Raw genomic sequence first — 22,754 nt, 5'->3', positions numbered from 1 at the left:
TAATTCTCACTATATAAAGGCTCTGGTGTTCTTTCTGATGCAGTTTAATTTGAAATAAAAAAGTCTCTTTCAGACACATGCTCTGGGCATCTCTGTCAAGTATGCCTTTTCTTAGATCTAGATTTCTTAAGTGGAGTCTGAAATTCTTAGCTTTGGAGTTTCATTTTGCTTTATTTAGTTTTTGAAGATTTCAAGTCAGGCTTTGCTTTTTTTTCTCAGTGTGAATCCCTCAGAGGACCTCACTGGAATTTCCCTAAGTCGAATATTCTTTTAGTTTTATTTGTGCTGGATCAGGTGTTGGCAAACTATAGCCTGAGGGCCAAATCTGGCCCCCTGCCTGTTTTTGTAAATAAAGTTTTATTGAAACAGTCATGGACACGTATACATTATCTGTGGTTGCTTTCACACTAGATGGGCAGAGCTGAGCAGTTGTGACAGAGATCGTACAGGCCAAATGGCCTAAAATAGTCATTATCTGGCCTTTTACAGAAAAAGTTTGCACCGCTGGCTTGATCAACAGGGCTGCCTACTTCCTGCTTCCTGGTTTTCCTTTCTTCATGAAAAATGAGCATCCCTTCCTCACTTTTTGCACCTGTTAAGTTCTTTGATAGTCCTGACTAGTCTTTATAAACAGAATGTCTTTGGACTTGACCAAGCACATTTTTGTTGTTTTTCTCTACTTTATATATTCTCAGAACTATAATAATAATAATCTAAAATTTATTTTTCACAAATTAAAATTTCAACAAACTTCCAAAACATTTAAAGGGTCATTCTCAATTTCTCTCCTTCCATTGCTGCAGGTGAGTAATTTCAGGGGCACAGCTATTTATTATCCCCTAAGGGTCACCGGCTTGCAGATTACCCAAAATGCCACTAGATGGCGCATAAATCAGGACTCACCTCTCCCCCGCCTCCACCCATCCTCGTCTCAGAGTCGGTATTTCAGGATTTCAAGGCTGAAATGTGCTTCTCTCCAAACCAATTAACTCTTGATAAGCAGGGAAAGATTACATTAGGACCATTTTCCAAATGAGTGCAAAATATTCAGAAACATTCCAAAATAGGTTATACGTATTTTTCTGAGCTAGCTGGTTACTTGATTATAAAATAATAAAACTATCGCCAATCCAGGATTTTTACTAATGCTTCATTGTTTGAATTAAAATGGTCAATAATTTTATGGGAATTTCCTGGCGGCCCAGTGGTTAGGACTCCGTGCTTCCACTAGGGGGCACGGGTTCCATCCCTGGTGGGGGAACTAAGATCCCGAATGCCAGCAGCGTGGCCAAAAAAAAAAAAAGGTCAATAATTCAGAGTTATTTTCCATTTAATTAACACAGATGTATTTATTAGCACAAGGCCTAGGGCCTGCAATACTATTAGGGGGCTCATGAAATTGTGTTACTGTCTAAGATCAGAAGAAATAAATAAATTTTTAGGGTGAAAATTATATTCATTTTACACCAACACAGTCCTAAAATGTAAAATTTTAAATTTTTATAAAACTGAAATAAATTAAAAAATTAAATTGTATTTAATTTATTTAATAAATTAAATTATATTTAAATAAAAATTTAAAAAATAAAATTTAAATAAAAATTTAAAACGATTTTTTTTCTTTGGCTGCTCTGCGAGGCTTGCAGAATCTTAGTTCCTGGGCCAGGGATGGAACCCCTGCTCCCTGCAATGGAATTGCAGAGTCCTAACCACTGGACTGCCAGGGAATTCCCTTTTTAAAACAAAAACAAAAACAAAAACAGTTTTTATGGAGGAAGGCAAAAGTGCCTAGGGCTCATGGAAGACTTGATGTAGCCCTGGGTATTAGGTCTCCCAAAAGTATTCCTTTGTTCATTTCAGATATCGATGCTACAGGCTTTGCCTTTCTTGGGTATTCTTTTCACACAGATTGTAGAGGACCCTGTAAATTCCTGGACCATATCCCCTTGGCGCTTATTCTCTTCCTTACCTGCCAGACTTTGAATTCCCTGTACATGTGGCAGGTTTGGAAGTACTGGGAGATTAATGCCTCCCGGTCAAAACTCTTGAGCAAGACGATTGGGGGCTGGTGGACAAACATCCCACTTCCCTTGTTGCCCCTCAGGGACCTCCAGCTGGGATTAAATTGTAGTGGTCCCACTAAAGAATGTCACTGGCCACCGGGCTCTTCAAGAATTGAGTCATTGGCCACTGCAGTCACTGACCTTCAACATACCCTGAAAGGGTTCAGGGTGGAGATCAGGAATGAGGCTCTCTGTGCTCTGGGAAAACTGACAGAACAGCCCTTCAGATAGTTAGATATTTTCAGGAGAGATTTTTTTAAAAATAAATTTATTTATTTTATTTATTTATTTTTGGTTGCACTGGGTTTTTGTTGCTGTGCACAGGTTTTCTCTAGTTGCAGCGAGTGGGGACTACTCTTCGTTGTGGTGTGCGGGCTTCTCATTATGGTGGCTTCTCTTGTTGCGGGGCATGGGCTCCGGGCGTGCGGGCTTCAGTAGTTGCAGCACATGGGCTCAGTAGTCCATGGGCTCAGTAGTTGTGGCTCGCAGGCTCTAGAGCTCAGGCTCATTAGTTGTGGCGCACGGGCTTAGTTGCTCCACAGCATGTGGGATCTTCCCGGACCAGGACTCCAACCTGTGTCCCCTGCGTTGGCAGGTGGATTCTTAACCATTGCACCACCAGGGAAGCCCCAGGAGAGACTTTTATGCACCCAATTTCTTACATCTTCCCATACTTAGAAAAGCACTAAAATCATTAACTAAAATAACTGTGCCTTGTGACCAGCAGTAATTTTCTACGAAGAGGTGTGCTTGATTGCTCATCCCCTTCTCCAGAATTACATATATGCTGACCTGCCCCCCACCTCTTCGGAGCAGTTGCTCAGAGCTCTCTGAGAGGCTGTCTCCTGGGCTGTAGTCCTCAGAAAGTCCCCAAATAAAGCTGAAACTCACAGCTCTCACTTTGTGTGTTTTTATTTCAGTCAAAACTTTGATAATACACTTTTAGTGTCTGTCTCCCTTCCCCACTCCACCACCCATGGCTTTGGAGATGAGGCAAGGATTACTTAGAGACTCTAAGAACTATAATAATTATGTGACATGATAGAGATGCTGAATATGGCTACAGTGGTAATCATATTACAATATATCAATGTATCCCAGGCCCTGGTGACCACCATTTTACTCTGTTTTTTTCTTTTTTTTTACAAGTCTGGCTTTTAGGTTACACATATAAGTGAGATCATACAGTATTTTTCTTTCTCTGTCTGACATCATACTTGGCATGATGTCCTCAAAGTCCATCTATATTGTCGAAAATGGCACTATTGCCTTCTTTCTCACCACTGAATAATATTCCAATGTGTCTATGTACCGATCTTTATCCATTCATCTGTTAATTGGCACTCAGGTCATTTCCATATCTGTAATTTTCTCGTCTGTTGAAGAGCTGCTAGCTGGGTGATATGAGGAAAACAGTGACCTCATTTCTGAGTCTCTCTTTCCTTTTTTTCTTTTTTCTTTTTTTTTTGTAAAAGAAAAAGGGATGATTATCCTATCTCACTGATATCTGTTGCTTAGCAGAGCCTTATTAAGTTGTCCTATTCCATTTCCTCTGCTTTCTCCTCTCAGGTTCCAGAGAAGCAGTGGGAAAATGCCACCTGGCTGGTGACGGAGTTCATGCTGGTGGGTTTCTCCACCTTCCCAGGCCTGAGGACCACCCTCTTTGCACTGTCCTTCCTCACATACTTGGTTACCCTGGGTGGCAATGTCACCATCATCACCATCATACATGCGGATCGGACCCTTCACACTCCCATGTACCGCTTCCTGGCCGTGCTGTCCCTCTCTGAGACCTGCTACACGCTGGTCACCATCCCCAACATGCTGGGTCATCTGCTCATGGAGAGTGGAGCTATCTCCATCCCTGGCTATTGGGCTCAGATGTTCTTATACCTGGGCCTGGGATGCACCCACTGCTTCCTCCTTACCCTGATGGGTTACTACCGCTGCGTTGCCATCTGTCATCCCCTGCGTTATTGGGTGATCATGAGACCCACAGTTTGCCTCTACCTGGGAGCCCTGGTTTTCTGCTTCGGGTCCTCGGTGGCCTTGATCGAGACCAGCCTGATCTTCTCCTCGCCCTTGTGCCGCAGCGAACGCGTGGAACACTTCTTCTGCGACATCACGCGGTCCTGAAGCTCAGCTGCAAGGGGAGTGCCGGCAAAGCTGGCATTCTTCTTCCTGAGTATCCTCGTGGTGCTGGTCGCCTTCCTCATCCTCCTCTCCTACACCTTCACTGTGGCCGCCCTCCTGAGGATCCCCTCAGCAGCCGGCCGGCACAAGCCCTTCTCCACCTGTGCGGTCCACCTCACCGTGGTCATTGTGCATTTCGGCTGCGCCTCCATCATCTACCTGAGGCCTGAGTCCAGAGGGAACCCGGACCGGGACAGCCTGGTGGCTGTGTTCTACACGGTGGTGACACCGCTGCTGAACCCGGTGGTACACACTCTGCGCAATAAAGATGTGAGGGTGGCATCGAGGAGGACCCTGGAGCGAAGCCGCGGAGTTTTAAAAATAAACACTCGTCCTAAGTTCCGGGTCTAGCTTTTTCATGAACACTTGCCCTGCCTGACACTCAGTTCCCCCACCTGGAAAACAGAGGCCACTCCCATAACCTTAAATGAAGTAGCCTGGGGGAGGCAATTTACAAACAGTGCCTGAGACCCAGCATGAACTCCATAAAGGCTGCCCTTTCCCTTCGTTTTCACTTCTTTGACTCTGCTGGGCTGCAAGGCGGTCTGCAGCGCATGACGGTCACTAGTGGAGGGCGGCCCTGACCCTACCCGGTGCTGGCGGGCAGTGGAGGGCAGTGCTTTACCTAGCAGTGAACAGGGGTTGGCACCCGGTCCAGCATCCTTTTATTTTGTCTCGCTCAGAAGTAGTTCACTTTTTTTGGGGTGTGTGTGTGGGGAGAATGAATGTTACCAACCAAAGGCTGCCTTTATTTTTCCTGTCACACTTAAAGGATGTTTTCACGATTGTTGGCCACCTCTCTCCCCCTTGGGTCTTTTATTTCTTTGGTATATGATGGGGAAAGAAAGAAAAAAGGAAGAATTAAAATTTTTTTATTGTAGTGAAATATATATAACAAAACTTTTTATCCTTTTAAAATTTTCTTCTTATTGTTGAACTTTATGAATTCTTTGTATTTTTTGGATAACAGTCCTTTATGAGATACATCTTTTGCAAATATTTTCTCCCAGTCTGTGGTTTGTCTTCTCAGTCTCTTGATACTATTTTTTCCAAGTATTTATCACTAACTAAAATGACCTTATTATCTATTGTTTGTCTCCTTTAGACAGTGTAAGGTCTTCGTACAACCCCTCACTACAGTGTAAGGTCCAAAAATAACGTGTGTTTACAGGGCATAGCATGGAGCCTGGTATTTTGGATTCAGCTGACAAATATTTGTTGATTGAATGAATGGATAAGAACTGTTAATATTATTTAGTTTGCTTTATTCTTTTTGAAAATGGCATTAAGCTGTTTTAAGTTCTTCCATCTCCTTTTTAAAATTTTGAAGCTCAGTTTCAAATTACCACCATTTTCGTCCTCAAAATTAAGGATAATGGTTAGCCACTTACAAGAACATGAGATGAATTTCTACTATTTAATCATTTTTAAGTGTACAACTCAGGGGCATTAATTACATCCACAAGTTTGTGCAACCATCACCACCATCTCTTTCCAAAACTTTTTTCATCCTCCTAAATTGAAATTGTGTGCCCTTTAAGTAATGACTCTTCATTCCCCCATCCTCCCCATCCCTGGTAACATCTAACTTACTTTCTGTCACTATGAATATGCCTATTCTACATGTTTCATATAAGTGGAATCATAGAATACTTGTCCTATTGTGTCTGGCTTATTTCACTTAGCATAACGTTTTGAAGGAGCATCCATGTTGTAGCACATATCAGAACTTCATTCCTGTCTATGGCTGAATAATATTCCATGTTATTCACATGGATATATATATTTTTTGTTTATCCATTCATCTGTTGATGGACACTTGGGTTGTTTCCACATTTTGGCTACTGTGAATAGTGCTGCTATGAACACTTGTGTATACGTATCTGATTGAGTCCTTGTTTTCGATCCCTTTGGGTATGTAACTAGGAGTGGAATTGCTGGATCATAAGGTAATTCTGTTTAACTTTTTGAGGAATCACCAAATTGTTTTTCATAGTGGCTGCACTATTTTACATTCCCACCAGTAGTGTACTAGAGTTCTAATTTCTCCACATCTTTGTCAACACTTGTTATTTTCCGGTTTTGAAGAGTTTAGCCATCCTAATAGATGTGAAGTGAGTTTTGTAGTTTAGTAGTTCACTTCTGTTTAATTAAACACAGATGATGGATTGAAATCATCCAAAGTATCTTCTCTGACCACAATGGAATGAAATAAGAAATGAGTAACAGGAGGAAAACTGGACACTTTACAAATATATAGAAATTAAACAACACACCTTTGACCAATAGGTGAAAGAAGAAATTACAAGTTAGATTGGAATATACTTAAAATAAATGAAAATGAACGCACAACATACCAAATCTTGTGGGATTCAGCAAAAGCTATGCTCAGAGGGAAATTCATAGCTGTAAGCGCTTACATTAAAAAAGAAGAAAGATCCCAGGTCAGTAACCTAACTTTACACCTCAAGAAACTAGAAAAAAAGAGCAAGATAAACACTAGTGATGAGGCTTCCATTATAACAAGTGTTGGTGAGGATGTAGAGAAATTGGAACAATTGCACACTGTTGATGGAATTATAAAATGGTGCAGTTGCTATGGAAAATGGTATGGTGATTCCTCAAAAGATTAAAAATGAAAAATAAAATTACCATATGATCTAGCAAGTTGACTTCTGGGTATATATAGAAGAGAACTGATGGACTTCCCTGGTGACCCAGTGGTAAAGAATCCACCTTACAATGCAGGGGACGGGGTTCAATCCCTGGTTAGGGAACTAAGATCCCACATGCGGCAGGGCAACTAGGCCCGCATGCCACAACTACTGAGCTCGTGTGCCTCAGCTAGAGCCTGTGAGCTGCAAACTACAGAGCCCATGTACTCTGGAACCTGCACACCACGACTACAGAGCCCATGTGCCCTGGAGCCTACATGTTACAACTAGAGAAGAGAAAGCCTGTACACCACAATGAAAGATCCCACATGCCTCCACGAAGATCCTGCATGCTGCAGCTAAGACCCGACACAGCCAAAAATAAACAAAGTCAATAAACAAATAATAAATAAATCTTAAAAAAAAAGAATTGAAAGCATTTGTACACTCATGTTCATAGCAGCACTATTCACAGTAGCCAAAAGGTAGAAGCATCCCAAGAACCCACTGACAAATGAATGGATAATCAAAACGTGGTAGATACACACAATGAAATATTATACAGCCTTAAAAAAGGACAGTCTGACAAATGCTACAACGTGGATGAATCTCGAGGCCACTATGCTGAATGAAATAAGCCAGACAAAAAAGGACAAATATTGTAGGATTCTGTGTATATGAGGTAACTAGAGAGATCAAAGTCATAGAGACAGAAAGTAGAACAGTGATTACCAGGGGCTGGAGCCGGGAGAGGGAGAATGGAGAGTTGTTTAATGACTATGAAGTTTCAGTTTTGCAGGATGAAAAGGTTCTGGGGATGGATGGTGGTGATAGTTGCACGACAATGTGAATATACCTAGCAACCACTGAACTGCACACTTAAAAATGGTCACAGTGGTAAATTTTATGGTATGTGTATTTTGCCCCAATTACAATTTAAAAAGTTATGCTATGAGAGGCAGGCAGTATTAGCAAGAGAAGGATTTCTTTGTCTTGTAAATATCTTGGTGCTGAAACATCTGAAGGCATCTTCCTAGGCAGAACCAGAAGGACTGGTGCCCCTCTACTCAGTGTCATACCACAACCACGCACTCCTCATATATAGAGTATCCTCTCCGAGGTCATAGCCTGATGAGTCAATCATTCACAGCATCTAATTCACACTGTTCTTCGAGCCCTGGAATGGCTTCTTGTGGCTGGTGACCCACAGACTTGAAAAAAAAACTTCCAATCTACATGCAAAATAAATGTTAAAGCCATAGTAAACCAAAAACCTCAGTGGAAGCATGGGAAGCCCACAGAAATCACTGAATTTAGCAATTAAAATATTTAGTTAGGCAGGAATTGTGAAGACTGCCATTGCTGAGAGTAATGGTCTTTGCCCATGGTCCTTGGCTGTATCCTCTGGGAGGTTCCTCACTGGCCTCTCTTCCCCATCACCACTTCTGAAGCTTTCTCATTCCATTTCCTGTGGTATGATTTTAAGGACCTCATGGTACAAACTTGGGGCATTGTTTTTGTTTGGTTGTTGTTGTTTTTGGCTTCACCTCGAGGCTTGCAGGATCTTAGTTCCCAGGCCCACAGTGAAAGTGCTGAATCCTAACCACTGGACCGCCAGGGAACTCCCTGGGGCATTGTTTTATATGCCAGAGATCTTTTGCAGGCCAAGCTCATAGTTTCTCTCAAAAATTTAGTAGGTGTCTGGTCTTTTTTTCTTCAGGCAGTTAAATGGGCAAGTAACCACAGCCAAAGATTTCCGCTGGCATGGCTCTTTTTTTTTCCTTTTCATTTTTTAAACTGTGGCAAAATACATACAACATAAAACTGATCATCTTAACTACTTTGAAATGTATGTTAGTTCAGTGGTATTAAGTGCATTCAGAATGTTGTGCCACCACCCCCACCATCCATCTCCAGAACTCTTCGTCTCATAAAACTGAAACTCTGTCCCCAGGAAACACTAACTCCTCATTCCTCACCACCCCCTGCCCCCCACCAGCCCTTGGCAGCCACCATTCTACTGTCTTTTCTTTATGAAATTGACTACTCTAAATGGCTCATAGAAGTGGAATGATAACAGTATCTGTCTTTCAATGAGCATCATGTCCTCAAGGTTCATCCACCTGGCGTAGTTCTTAAACCTGAATGATGCCCTCATTTATTTCCTGGCTTCTATACTTGATTGGACCTTGGCATTCTCTCAAGGATGCTGAGAAATGGTTAATCTCTTGCTATAACTGCCTCCTCAGGGCCACTTTGTATCGCTTCCCTTTGAACCCCCCAAATCACCAGACTCAGTCGATTTAAATTGTAGTCTGCATGGAGAGAGACTACCTCAATATTGTTAGAGTCCCTGCTACCTCTGCTTGCCTCCGTACATCTCTCTCTTTAACGACAGTGGCAAGAAGTAGCAAACAAATATAACAAATAATCCGGCTTTTCCTAACCACTTCCCAGAAGGCTATAGACTCAGTAAACACAGTCAGCTCTGCAAGACTCACAGTTTTACCTGCCTGGTGAGGATGACTAGCCGCCCAGGTGGCGCTGTCTTTGGTTCAAGGAGATGGAAGCAAGGACTGCGGCCTTGCATCACAGTTTAGAAGGAGCCTGGTGCCTTGGGCTCCTTCTTAAAGGCTGTAAGAGTGCTTAGAAACACAGGCCCCTCATGCCCACTGAACCAGGGGGTCTGGAGATCTGGGTTCCAGTTTAGCTTTGAACCACTTGCTGAGACGTGGGAAGGTCCCTTTCCTTCTCTGTGTCTCAGAGGTCGTTAAACGAAGGTCATTAAACCATGACACATGGTTTTTTCCCTCTTTGACATTTTTAGACCCTGTGCTTTCTCTGAAACTCATAAATATGAGGATTGATGAGGAAAGGTCTGGTAAGTTCACTGTTTCCCAAAATGTGAAGCTCTTAACAGTAACATATCCTGCATGTGGCATGAAAGAAACCTTTGAATTGCGCAGGCAGAAATTTATTCCCTTTCTCAGTTCTCTTTGAAGGCTGATGATTACTTCAAGGAAAAATTTCAGTTTGGTCCTAGTGTATCTTTTAAATACACTAGCTTTATTTATTTATTGGGAATTCCCTAGCTGTCCAGTGGTTAGGGCTCCACACTTCCACTGCCAAGCGCCCGGGTTCAATCCCTGGTCGGGGAACTAAGATCCCACATCCCGCATGCTGCATGGTGCGGCCAAAAAAAATTTTTTTTATTTACATAGTGTGAGTGTGTATAATATCTGTCTATATACACACATATGTATGAAGTTACATGTATAATTTTATTTTTAAAGCATCCTACAGTAAAACAGATTTTTTAGTGTACAGTTCAATGAATTTTAACACATGCAACCACCACTACAATCTGGATACAGAACAGCTCCATCACCCCTCAAAATTCCTCATGCTATATGTCACACTTTCCGTATGTCCATATGTCACACTTTCCGTACCCCCTGGCAACCATTGATCTGTCCTCCTACACTATGGTTTTGTCACCATATGTCACACTTTCCGTACCCCCTGGCAACCATTGATCTGTCCTCCTACACTATGGTTTTGTCACTTGGAGATTATCATATCAATGGAGTCACACAATATGTAACCTTTTGAGACTGGCTTCTTTCACTCAGCATAATTTTTTTTTTTTTAGCAATTTAGCATAATTTTTTTTGAGCTTGTGCGTAGAAAATGCTTTTCCCCTTAAGTTTTTTTTTTTTTTTTTTTTTGGTCATGTCACGCAGCTTGTGGGATCTTAGTTCCCTGACCAGTTTTTGAACCTGGGCCCTCGGCAGTGAAAGCACAGAGTCCTAACCACTGGACCGCCAGGGAACTTCCTCCCCCACGCCCCCCGCCAAGTTCTATTGAGATATAATTGACATATGATATTGTATAAGTTTAAGTTATACAACATAATGATTTATTATTTGTATTTATTGTGAAATGATCACCACAGTATGTTTAGTTAACATTCATCACTTTACATGGTTATAAACTGTTTTTCTTGTGATAAGAACCTTTAAGATCTACTCTCTTAGCAACTTTCAAATATACAATACAGTATTGTTAACTGTAGTTACTACACTGTACCTTACATACCCAGGATTTACTCATCTCATAACTAGAAGTTTGTACCTTTTGACTACCTTCATCCGTTTCCTCCACCCCTCACCCCCTGCCTCTGACAACCACCAATTGGTTCTCTGAGCATAACTGTTTGAGACTCATCCAAGTTATTGTGTTACCATATTTTGTTCTTTTATTGCTGAGCAGTGTTCTATGGTATGGATGGACCACGGTTTTTGTAACCACCTACTGAGGGGCATTTTGGTTTCTCCAGTTTTTGGCTATTACATATAAAGCCGCTATGAACAATCATGTGCAGGTTTTGTGTGACTTAGATTATTCAAAACCCCTTCTGGTTTCCCAGCTCACTTAGAATAAAATTCAACATAACCACAGTGGTATCTGGGTGGGTCCCCAAAATGACACCCTGTGATAGGCATGAGGGAGCCATGTGGTTGAAGCACAGGCCCATTCTTGAAGTGTTTCCAGTCTGGAGGCCCAGGCAGCACTGCTTGAGTTCACATTCTGCCTCTATCACTTACAAGCTGTGCAACCTTGGGTCAGTTCCTTAACCTCCCTGTGCTTCAGTTTCAGCATCTATAAAATGGGGATATTGCTAATACACCTCCCTTCCAGAGCTGTTGTGAGGATTAAATGAGTTCATATGTCAAAAGGGCATGGAACAGCGCTTGCACATAGTAAGTGCTTGACATAAGATAATCACTATTTCATTATTGGCTCTGGAAGTTTAATTGGGCCCAGAAGGCCCTTCTAGGACATTTGCATTTTATCCTGTTCATATTGGCAAGGAGGGTGGGGTTGAGCAGGTAGGTGAGAGACAGTGGGGAGAGGGACTGGTTTGGAGACTGTTGGAATAATCCGGAGCAGCTCTTATAGAGAGGCGGGTAAGAGCCTGTTTGGAGTGGGTTCAAGAATAGGAGAAGAGCTTACGGAGACAGTTAAGTATAGATGGATTTTGCTAAAAAAAGGAGCAAATGGACAGTCACAAGTGGAGAATGTGGGGCCATCGGAGGTTTTTTTTTTCTTTTTAATGGGTGAAATGAAAACCTAGGAATGATTCAATATAAAATAAAATTAACGATGGGGTGGAATCCTTGGAAGGAAATCCCAGAAGTTGACAAGGGATGGAAGTCAGTCTTGGAGGGAAGTAGGGCGCTCGGGACCAGAATTACTCCCCCTGTACTGATGGGGAGATCATTTTCCAGATGCCAGACGGCTGCAACGTGGTGAAGCCCTGGTTGGAACCGGGTACCACTCAGAGGGCCCATTCGCTTGCACCGGAAGCAGAAAAACTCCAAGCGTCCGGGGAAGTGGGCAGGGCTTACAAGGGTAGAGGCAACAGCGTAGGCGCGGATAGGGGAGAGGGGGCGGGCCTCTGCCTTCGCTGAATTGCGGTGGGATGGGAGGCAGGGCCTGGAGCTAGAGCGAGGGGCAGGGTTTGTTTGGGGTGAGAGTCCCGGATGGTGGACACTGGGCAGGAGGTCCGAAATCGTCCATGCTCGGCCAACGTGAAGGGGCGTACAGCACGCCCGGTGTGGAAAGCAGGCTGGGCTCGGAAGGCCCGGAACCTGTGGGCCTGCAATGCTGGGCCAATGGAAGGCCGAGGAAGGTGGATCGCGCCAAACTCCCGGCGACTGGAAGCCGCAGAGGGGCGTGGCCTCTTGTAAAAAAAAAAAGCGTGAGGCCTGCAGTGCGAGCCAATGGGAAGCGAGGGAGGGCGGAGCTTGTGCAACGGGCGGCCAGTAGAGACAGGGCTCTTATAGGAGGTGCCCTGAAGCTGAGCGCACGCGCGTCGGGCCGGACTACAGGGCGCCCCGGATCCAAGTGGGCAAAAGGGGCAAGGCCACAGCTGTCCGGCCCAGCCTGTTCAAGCCGCGCGCCTGTTCACGTGACACGAAGGGAGCGGAATTCCTCTGGAGTTAGCGCCATTTCCTGTAGGTGAAGGTTAAAATGCCCCGGGGGTTGGAGAAGCATCCCGATGCAACCTGACCTCGACTCGAGGCCTGGGGTCGGGGGACAGGCTCGGGCCCGGGCGCTTGCTAGGGGGGAGGGGTCTGGCTTGTGGAGAGGGTCGTGCACGGTAACTTGGCGTAGACGTGGGGTGGGCTCACCACTAGGGCTGAGATTCGGGTCCTTGATGTCAAAGAGAGGCGGGGCTTCCCACCGATCCTTTGAGAAGTAGGTAAGTAGGAAAATAGCTATCTTGAGGCTTTGTCGCCGCATTGACCTGTGGTGACCTCGTTAGGTGGTTGTGGTGACGTAAGGGGGGTGGGCTGGCGTTGTAAGAGGTGTGGCCAGGTCCCTGAGAGTTTTGGCCTGGTCCGGAGCCTGGGGGTGTAAGGGGCGTGGCCGCGCAGAAACTCGTGCCAAGGGGCGTGGCCCGGGATCTGGGCTGGGAGAGGGGGCGTGCCTTCTTCTGGATAATTTAATTGTCGTGCCAACGTCCTAGCCCTGCCCTTTCTCCCTTAGGTGCCATCTCATGGAGACGCCCGCGGCTGCCGCCCCTGCTGGGGGCTTCTTCCCCTCTTTCCTGCTCCTGGGTTTCGCGACGCTAGTGGCCGCCTTGCTGGGCGCCGCTCACCGCCTGGGGCTCTTCTATCAATTGATGCACAAGGTTCAGGGGAAATACAAGGGAGACGGGCCGGGGGCAGCCAAAGGAGTGGACTTCCAGCGTTCTTTCCAGCTAACCCATTTTATAGGCGGGGAGAGTGAGGTCCGGTTAATCCAGAGGGACTGGTCGGGAGATTCTTTCCAGTGTCCTGTCGCTGTTGCTGAGCTGCTTACGGGGCTCTGGACTTTGCCTCTAGGAAGAGGTCACAGGGAGGCTACACCTGCCTGGGCACTCAACCCCCCGCCCACCTCCTTCCTCAGGGGCCTCGAGCCCTTTTCACGGAGCAGTGCTCCATAACGCGATGGGGTCAGAGTGCAGAGAGCAGGCACCAGAGGACGTGGACGGCTGTGACTCTTTTGTGACAGTTGCTGTCTGCTGAGCTCAGCGCTTCGGAGGGATTTTCCCACGTACCCAATACATTCCGGAATAGATACTCTTGTTTCTGTCTTCATTTTCCACAAGAGGAAACCGAGGCTCAGAGAGGTTGTGTGATAGCTTGTGTTAGGAGACCTATTTGGGGAAGAGCTGACCCCACAGACCTTGCTCTGAACTACTTGCCTTCTCTCTCAGAAATTTACCCCTTCCCCAGACCCTCTCCCCAGTCCTTCCTCTCCTAACCAGCAGCAACTTGAGGATTTGTGGAGATTTAAGGCAAAGGCCTCTGGTGTGCGTTGCTGTGCAGAAGCACTGTCTGTGTCAGCAGGCTGCTCCCATGTCAGGCACATGGCGGCTGGCGGCCTGTTAACTGGGCCCAGTGAGTAGGAGGGAGTCTGGTAGGCTGGAGTCAGCAGTCACATTAAGTAAGATGCCCTGATACTGGAGAGCAGGCCGTTCTGGAGTCCCAGCAGATGGCCCCTGGCCAAACTCCCTTGGGTTCTGTGGATCGACCTTCCCTAACCTCTCTTCCTGCTTGCTCCACCATCCCTGAGGCGGGCAGTGTTACAGAGTGGGGGGCTTTAAGAGCATTGGTTCTATGGGACTTTGAGTCTTGCTCAGGAGTCTTGATCTCTGTAGTTGTAAAAGGATATAACGTCAGGAGGATCTGATAAGATGATATGTCCTACTCTGAGCCAGGTGTATAGTGTAATATGTGCCTAAGCAACACCAAGCTTCCCCTGCCCTCCGACCCTGCCCTCCTTCCTGGGGGAGGGAGATTGTCCCTCTTCCCACCTGCCCTGGTGCCCGTGCCCTGGTCCTTGACAATCTCGCTTCTCCCCCTTTTCGGGCCCAGGTGGACAAGGCAAGCATCCGGCATGGTGGGGAGAATGTGGCAGCCGTGCTGAGGGCCCATGGCGTGCGGTTCCTTTTCACGCTGGTCGGCGGGCACATTTCCCCACTGCTGGTGGCCTGTGAGAAGCTGGGTATCCGCGTGGTGGACACCCGCCACGAAGTCACAGCCGTCTTTGCAGCTGATGCTGTGGCCCGCCTGACCGGTGAGGGCAGAGTGGAGAGGGCTAGGGGCTGGTGAGACTGGGATGTCTTTGAGGGGCAGGGTTTTTTGATGGGGGGGCTGGCCAGGAGGGTGGACACAGCTGTGACACGGTTTGTGTTTCAGGGACAGTGGGCGTGGTGGCGGTGACAGCGGGCCCCGGCCTCACCAACACAGTGACTGCGGTGAAGAATGCCCAGATAGCCCAGTCCCCAGTCCTGCTTCTGGGTGGGGCTGCCAGCACCCTGCTGCAGGTACCCTCTTCTTGAGGGGTGGCAGGGGCCCCAGGGAACCTGGAAGTTCTCATGTGTTGACTCCCTGGACTCCTGTCTCCACCAGAACCGGGGCGCACTCCAGGCTATTGATCAGATGTCCCTGTTCCGGCCACTCTGCAAGTTTTGTGCTTCTGTGCAGAGGGTGCGGGAGATCATCCCCACCCTGAGGGCCGCGATGGCTGCTGCTCAGTCGGGCACCCCAGGTGCGGGGCGGGGGCTGGGCAGTGGTCAGGCCCTAGGGCCTGGGGGCTGGGAGACACAGCAGACTCAGCGCTCTCCCTGTCCATGCAGGCCCGGTGTTTGTGGAACTGCCTATCGATGTGCTGTACCCCTACTTCATGGTTCAGAAGGAGATGGTGCCAGCTAAGCCGCCCAAGGGCCTCGTGGGTCAAGGGGTCTCCTGGTAAGTAGCCCAACTCCTACCATACCCTCCCCTATCCTCTGGCTTCTCCTGCAACCTCCTGCTAGCACCCATCTCTCCTTTGACTCATTCATTGATTTGCACATCAGTTGAGAGGAGCCAGCCGTGGGAAGAGCATTCCAGGTAGAGGAAATAGAATATGCACGTGTGCTGAGGCAGGAATGAAGTTGGTGGGTTGGGAAAGCAAAGTGGCCCATGTGGTGGCAGCAGGTGAGCAAAGGGGAGAGGGGCAGAGACTGAGCTCAGAGCAGCCAGCAGGAGCCACTTGGCAGACCTGGGACTTTGTTTTTAATTTGAGGTCCATTGAGAGGCACTGCAGGGCCTTAAGCATTGGCACGGGATACCCTGGCTTGGGTTTTTATTATGTTCCCTCTGGCTATTGCTGGAGTGTGGACTTTCGGGTCAGGTGGAAGCTGGGAAGCCAGGGAGGAGGTGTGGTGGTCACTGGGATGAGAGATGATGGTGGTCTGGAATCTGGGTGGTAGCTGTGGGATACATCTGGATGGATCACATATGAGTGCCTGGACCTCCAGCAGGCCAGGATAAGGGAACAATGTGTCCCTATGGGCCCATGACATGGGCACAGCTCAGTCTGGGACCACTATGGGACTTCTGAGTGGTGAGTGGCCAGGATGTTGGAGAGAGCAGGTCAGTGGGGCTGGCCTGGGACAAGCTTGAAGGTTTTCCTGGAAGAGCTACAAGTTTCAAGGGGGAGTTTCTTTCTGTTGACGGGATAAAAAGGGTTCTAAGTAGGGGCATAGCCCTAGCAGAGGTACATGAAAAGGATCCATTTTTGGTCACCACTGAGGTAGGCCTGGCTGAAACAGGGTGCAGAAAGGAGAATCAGGGCTTCCCTGGTGGTGCAGTGGTTGAGAGTCCGCCTGCCGATGCAGGGGACACGGGTTCGTGCCCCGGTCCGGGAAGATCCCACATGCCGCGGAGCGGCTGGGCCCGTGAGCCATGGCCGCTGAGCCTGCGCGTCCGGAGCCTATGCTCCACAACGGGGGAGGCCACAACAGTGAGAGGCCCGTGTACCGCAAAAAGAAAATAAAAAAAAGAAAGGAGAATCAATTTTCCTCCTCCTCCTCCTCTTTGCCCTCTGTCCCTTGCATTTGCCTGTCCTTGCCCCTCTGCCTTCCATTCCCCCTCCAAATATTTAGCGAGTGCTGCTATGTGCTAGGTACCTGGATGGGCATGAACAGGACAGACAGGTCCCTGCACACGGGCGTGTGAGAAGCACCTCGAGGGCCAGCTCAAGGAGTAGCAGGTTTACTCACATGTCTTTTATAACAACCCTTTGAGTTAAGACTCAGAGGTATTATTATGCCCATTTCATAGATTAGGTAACTGAGACCCAAGGCAGTTGAATGACTTGCATGAAGTTGTCCAGTTTGTTAATGGCGCACTAGGATTCAGCCCGGAGGAACCTTCAATGCTTTATCCACAGAGCTGTGTTCCATCTATAATGAGTGAAATGAAAGTCCAGAGAGATGGGTTCGAATCCCAGGACTGCCACTAACTAGCTGTGTTAACCTTGAACAAATGATTAAACCTTTTTTTTTTCTTCCAGTTTTATTGAGATATAATTGACATACAGCACTGTGTAAGTTTAAGGGTTACAGCATAATGATTTGACTTACACATATTGTGATTAAATATATGATGTCAGCTTCCTCATCTGTAAGATGGACCAACGTTGCCTTTTCTCTCTAGACTGAGATTCTGTGATGAATAAAATGAGATTATTTTGACAGTGCAAAGCATATGCTGAAGTATAAAGGAATTAACCATTATTATCTTAAATAAGAATAGGGCTGAGTCCAGTGTCACACCAAGCGTAAGGCAAGGTGTCTCCCAACCTTCCTCCGACATGATTAGGGAACTAGCCCCCTGCAGGGCTGGCTAGTGCCTTGCCTTTTCTTTCCATGTTAGGGTTCCCCATGGTTCCATCCTTGGTCTCTTCTCATTTTCTGCGATCTTTACTCCTCCTCGAAAGAGAAACAGAAGCTTCAGGCTCTGACTAATTCTAGCCGGCTGATGCCCACATGTGTATTTTTGGCTGGATTGGGTGTCCTTGAGGGCAGGGCTGAGCGGGATTTATCTTTGTGTCTCCAGGGCCCTGTGACCCAATGAGTAAGGAGACATCAGAAGCCAGAGAAGGCAAGGGTACGGACGATTGTTAATAACTCCAATTAATCGAGTGTTTTGCAATGTGCTTTATATCCTGAGTGGCTAGATCACTGAACCTTGGGAGAGATGTTCCCTTTTACATTTTTCAGAGGAGGAAGCTCAGAAAAGTTGGGTCACTCGCCCACAGTCACACAGGAAGCAGCAGAGCCAGACTCAAGCCCACCTCCGTCTGACCCCGCAGCCATGGCCCCTGATTCTGGCACTCCACGCCGGTGGCACTTGGTTTTGAGGGTCTGTGTCAGGTTGGGATGGTCACCAGAACCTTCTGAGGGGAAACAGGCCACTGGGCACTCAGCCACTGGGGTCTGTCTGTCCCTGGGCTGTTGCTTTTGTACCTCTGTTCCTGTCCTACTGCCTTCCTGGTCCCTTTCCTGGTCCTTCTCCTCCTTCAGCTTCTGGAACCCTGGTATGACTCCTGGTAACTGACTCTTCCTCTCCCCTTCGCAGGTACTTAGAGAATTACCTGGCCAACCTCTTTGCAGGAGCCTGGGAGCCTCAGCCTGAGGGGCCTCTGCCTCTGGACATCCCTCAGGCTTCCCCTCAGCAGGTGAATTGCCTCTGTGCCCTGGCCAGGGACCCCCACCTGCTGTGTGGCTTCTCTCTGACCCAGTACTGGGGCTGTGATCTTGGGGGCTGATGGTGACTCAGGGGTGGCTATTTGAGCCCCACCTCTTGCCCCAGGTTCAGCGCTGTGTTGAGATCCTGAGCCGGGCCAAAAGGCCCCTGGTGCTGCTCGGGAGCCAGGCCCTGTTGCCTCCGACACCCTCAGACAAACTTCGGTGAGAAGCCTCAGGCTTGCCCTTACTGTCACATCCCTGGTCCCCTGGGGCCCTGTGAGGAGGGGCAGGCCCTTGGCCACACTCACCTCTGTTCTGCCTGGACCCCTAGGGTTGCTGTGGAGACCCTGGGTGTCCCCTGCTTCCTGGGCGGGATGGCGCGGGGACTGCTGGGCCGGAGCCACCCCCTTCACATCCGGCAGAACCGCAGCGCCGCCCTGAAGAAGGCAGATGTTGTGGTCCTGGCAGGTGGGCCTCATCCTCCCACCCTCCCTTTCCTTTCCCTCCCACTAGGCACCTCCCTAATCGTGTAACCCTGCCCCTCCTGGTCAGGTACTGGCTGGCACCCCACTCTCATAATCAGCCACCCTCCTACCTCTCACCACCCCCCTTCCCCTGGACCTGAAATTCAGGTGAACCCTCGCCAGGTTGCAGTTGTGTCCTGTGACCCAGCCTTACACAGAGCTAGCGGGCACCTTGGTACTTTGTGTACAGCGTTTGTATTTGTACGCGTTACACAGCATTTACACAGCACGTACACCTACAGCATATATATTTTTACATAAAGTGCTTGAATCCTGCCAGAGACATAATAGTGGTATCAGTTAGCTATTGTTGTGTAATAACCACCGTGAACTCAGTGGCTTAAAAGGCACGTATCATTTCTCAAGACCCCCCTGGGGTTAGGGGGTAGTTTTTGTCATTTTGGTAGGGCTCATTCCTGAGTCTGCGCTCAGAGAGGCGGGAAGGCAGCTGTGCTGATCCAGGCTGGGCTGGCTTGTAACTTGGGGGTTGGTTGGCTGTAGGCTGGGCTAGCTTGGCCTCAGCTGGGGTAACTGAGTTCTTTCACTCTCCCCTACCTCCTCCTCCATGTTTCTCATCCTCCAGCAGGCTAGCCTGGGCTTGTTCACTTGGTGGATGTTGAGAAACATGCAGGGCTTGGGGAGCAAGTATGTGAGAGGGAGAGAGTGGAAGCTGCAGGGCTTCTGGAGGTCTGGCCTCAGGAACGCATGCCATCACTTCTCTCACATTCTGTGGGCCAAAGCACGTCCTGAGGCCAGCCCAGGTTCATGGGGTGGGGAGCTGCGAAGTCTCATTGCAGGTGACACTGGTACAGGGAGAGGTGAAGACCTTTATGCATTCAGTCTACCATGGTGGATTAAGTAAGGTAGCGGGTACTCCCCAGGATGCTGGCCCTTTGTCCACCGAGACTCTGTCCCCTACCCCAGGAACGGTGTGTGACTTCCGTCTGTCCTATGGCCGTGTCCTCAGCCGCAGCAGCAAGATCATCATCGTCAACCGTAACCGGAAAGAGATGTTGATGAACTCAGACATGTTCTGGAAGCCCCAGGAGGCTGTGCAGGGTGAGCCCCTAGCAGCCCCCCACACATATGTGTTCTTTCCGGTTCCTCTCCTCCTGGCCTCTGCTGCAGCTGGCTCGAGCTGGGTGCTGGTGACCAAGGCCTGGACCGTGCCCCAGGGGGGCCCCGAGTCGGCCAGAGACGCATATTTGGTCCTTAGACTGATGGGGTGCTTCTGGATGAACTAATGGTAGGGTGGGCACTGGAGGGAAGGCCTGGGAATGTGCGTGTGATCACATCCCCTGTCTGTACTCTCCCATGTCGCCTGCTGCCCTTAGGACCTGCCCCGAGGTCTCTCTTGTCCTGTTGTGGCTCCTCCACCCCTGTTCAGTCCTCTTCCATGGCCTTTCCAGGCCCTGCTTTGCCCATCGTTCCAAGGACGTTGACTCTACCCTGCGGTGCAGGCGAGAGGCAACTTGTGTCAAGCAGAGAAGTGGCACCATTTGCATTCATGTTTGGGAAGATCCACTGTAGCAGCTGGTGGGCAGCGAGTTGGAGGGGACCGGGTGGAGGCAAGGGGCCTGTTAGGGCAGGACAGAAACGATGAGGCCTGGAGTGGGGATGGAGAGGGAGGAGAAACTCAACTTCGCTGAGCCTGTGTGATCATTTCTAAAATGGAGATGGGGAAAAGTACATCATCACTGGCTTGTTTATTTGTTCACTGTACAAGCACTCTGCATGCCTGGGTTGTAGAGATGTGCTTGGAGGATGGAGGTGTTTTTAGTGACGTGTTTCAGAGGCAGAATTGACAGGACTGCCTGATCTGGGGTGTGATGGGGAGGCAGGAGACAGAGGCTGATGTGAGTTTCTAACCCACTTTGTGCTCCCTAAACCTAGCTTCTTTGGCCTTGCTCTCCCTCACACCCCTGTTGCCCTGACTTGGTTCCGGCAGGCTCTGGGGTGTGTTTCACCCATTTTGTGCTAGGACCCCCCTGGCCTGCTTCTTTGCCTCCTGCGCAGATGCCTGTTGGCTTCCTGCTGTCTTTGGGCCTCTGGTGCTTGAAGGGCAGGAGGAGGCCATCTCCCTGCAGCTCTACCCTCTTCCTTCCCCAGGAGACGTGGGCTCCTTCATGGTGAAGCTGGCACAGGGCCTTCAGGGCCAGACATGGGCCTCAGACTGGGCAGAGGAGCTTCGGCAGGCTGACCGACAGAAGGAGCAGACCTTTAGGTGGGGGCTGGGTAGAGTGGACCTGGGGGGTTGCGGGTTCCCGGGGGCCCATGCCGCTGGCTCTGCTGACCTGCGTTCCTCCATCACAGGGAGAAGGCATCGATGCCTGTAGCCGAGCACCTTAACCCGGTGCGGGTACTGCAGCTGGTGGAGGAAACTCTGCCCGACAACTCCATTCTGGTGGTCGATGGTGGGGACTTCGTGGGTACAGCCGCCCACCTGGTGCAGCCCCGTGGCCCCCTGCGCTGGCTCGATCCTGGTAAGGGCGGGCCTATGCCTGGGGCAGCTTGCATCGTCGGGGCCCCTTCACACCCACCTGCTCTTGGTTCTTCTAGGGGCCTTCGGTACTCTGGGGGTTGGTGCGGGATTTGCACTTGGCGCCAAGCTGTGTCAGCCGGATGCCGAGGTGAGTCAGAGTGTGCTGGGGGCAGGAGGCTCGCCGCTTTCTGGGCTGTGAGCCACCCCAGCCATCCTTGGTACCCCCTCAGGTCTGGTGCCTGTTTGGGGATGGAGCCTTTGGCTACAGCCTCATCGAATTTGACACCTTCGTCAGACACAAGGTGACCGGGTGACCAAGGGAAGCTCATAGCCTGGGGTTCTGGGAGATGTCATCAGGGGTGGGGTGGGCTGGGGAGGGGGCTGCTTGGCTCGCAGGGGTCCTGTCCCTGTCTTTGACCTGTGGCTGGCCAAGCCCTGGGACTGAAGGCTGTGGCCTGGCCTCATCCTCTCCCTGCAGATCCCAGTGATGGCTCTGATAGGGAACGATGCTGGCTGGACCCAGATTTCCCGGGAGCAGGTGCCCTGTCTGGGCAGCAATGTGGCCTGTGGCTTGGCTTACACGGGTGAGGGGCCTGGAATGGGTGGGACGGGGGAAAGCTGTTTCAGGCCCAGCTGAATGTATGTTCCTCTCCTGGGCTAGCTGCATGGTAGGCTGGGTTCTGCCATCATTCTGACTTGATCTCCCCTTTTAGGTTATCACAAGGCGGCCATGGGGCTGGGAGCCCAGGGCTTGCTACTTTCACGAGAGAGTGAGGATCAGGTGGTCAAGGTGCTGCACGATGCCCAGCAGCAGTGCCAAGATGGCCACCCAGTCGTGGTCAACATCCTCATCGGGAGGACGGACTTCCGAGATGGCTCCATTGCCGTGTAGGGCCTCATGGGTCAGTGCCCTTGGCTCTCTTCCCACCCCTGGACTGTGCCAAGCTGGTTTCTCATCCTTGCTTGCCCAGGGCCTATCCCATGAGGCCCAGTGACCCTAGAACCCTCCCTGAGGACAAGGAGGGGCTGGAGGGCTCAGAGCTCAGAGAGGCTCCTTGGCAGCACTGGAGAGCCCTTGGGCCTTTTTCTTTGTGGGCTCAGCTGTGTCCTTTCTCCCCTTCTCTCTTACACATTGAATAAACCACCTCTGGTCCATGTGGGCCCAAGTACTCATCCCAGAACCTGTGCATACTTATTTATTGTCCACAAAGATGGAAGTGAGGGAAAGAGGGAGGAGACAGGAGGGGACCCTACTCTCCCACTGGAACT

At 49.1% G+C, this 22,754-nt stretch overlaps 1 protein-coding gene and 1 pseudogene across 3 annotated transcripts; both read left to right on the top strand.

Moving 5' to 3' along the window:
- Positions 1-880: 880 nt before the first annotated feature.
- On the top strand, positions 881-4,607 carry LOC309819945 (olfactory receptor 10T2-like; annotated as a pseudogene). Its single transcript has 2 exons — positions 881-940; positions 3,633-4,607. The product of its transcript is annotated as an olfactory receptor 10T2-like (transcript).
- Positions 4,608-12,801: 8,194 nt separating this feature from the next.
- ILVBL (ilvB acetolactate synthase like) lies at positions 12,802-22,650 on the top strand. Of its 2 annotated transcripts, none has more exons than XM_082651122.1 (16): positions 12,802-12,930; positions 13,466-13,610; positions 14,839-15,040; positions 15,163-15,290; positions 15,376-15,514; positions 15,603-15,714; positions 18,370-18,469; positions 18,604-18,701; positions 18,811-18,947; positions 19,928-20,062; positions 21,113-21,227; positions 21,317-21,486; positions 21,563-21,633; positions 21,716-21,787; positions 21,964-22,069; positions 22,199-22,650. In XM_082651122.1, the coding sequence occupies exons 2-16, from the start codon at positions 13,476-13,478 to the stop codon at positions 22,375-22,377; spliced, it is 1,899 nt and encodes a 632-aa protein (XP_082507248.1). In that variant the 5' UTR covers positions 12,802-12,930; positions 13,466-13,475; the 3' UTR covers positions 22,378-22,650. The 2 variants fall into 2 exon arrangements, with proteins under 2 accessions (XP_082507248.1, XP_082507247.1); XM_082651121.1 differs by having other exon boundaries at positions 12,918-13,178.
- The last annotated feature ends 104 nt before the right edge of the window (positions 22,651-22,754 follow it).

The sequence above is a fragment of the Grampus griseus genome (genome assembly GCF_964374135.1).
Source record: "Grampus griseus genome assembly, chromosome: 3".
NCBI classification, from domain to species: Eukaryota; Metazoa; Chordata; class Mammalia; order Artiodactyla; family Delphinidae; genus Grampus; species Grampus griseus.
The sequence above is the reverse complement of the archived record's forward strand: the minus strand, read 5'-3'. Positions and strand labels throughout refer to the sequence as shown.

Coding starts and splice junctions, on each gene's coding strand:
- ILVBL (XM_082651122.1), top strand. CDS start 13,476: ATGGAGACGCCCGCGGCTGCCGCCCCTGCTGGGGGCTTCTTCCCCTCT. Junction 15,041..15,162: donor TGCTGTGGCCCGCCTGACCG/GTGAGGGCAGAG, acceptor TTTGTGTTTCAG/GGACAGTGGGCGTGGTGGCG. Junction 18,470..18,603: donor CTCAGGCTTCCCCTCAGCAG/GTGAATTGCCTC, acceptor CTCTTGCCCCAG/GTTCAGCGCTGTGTTGAGAT.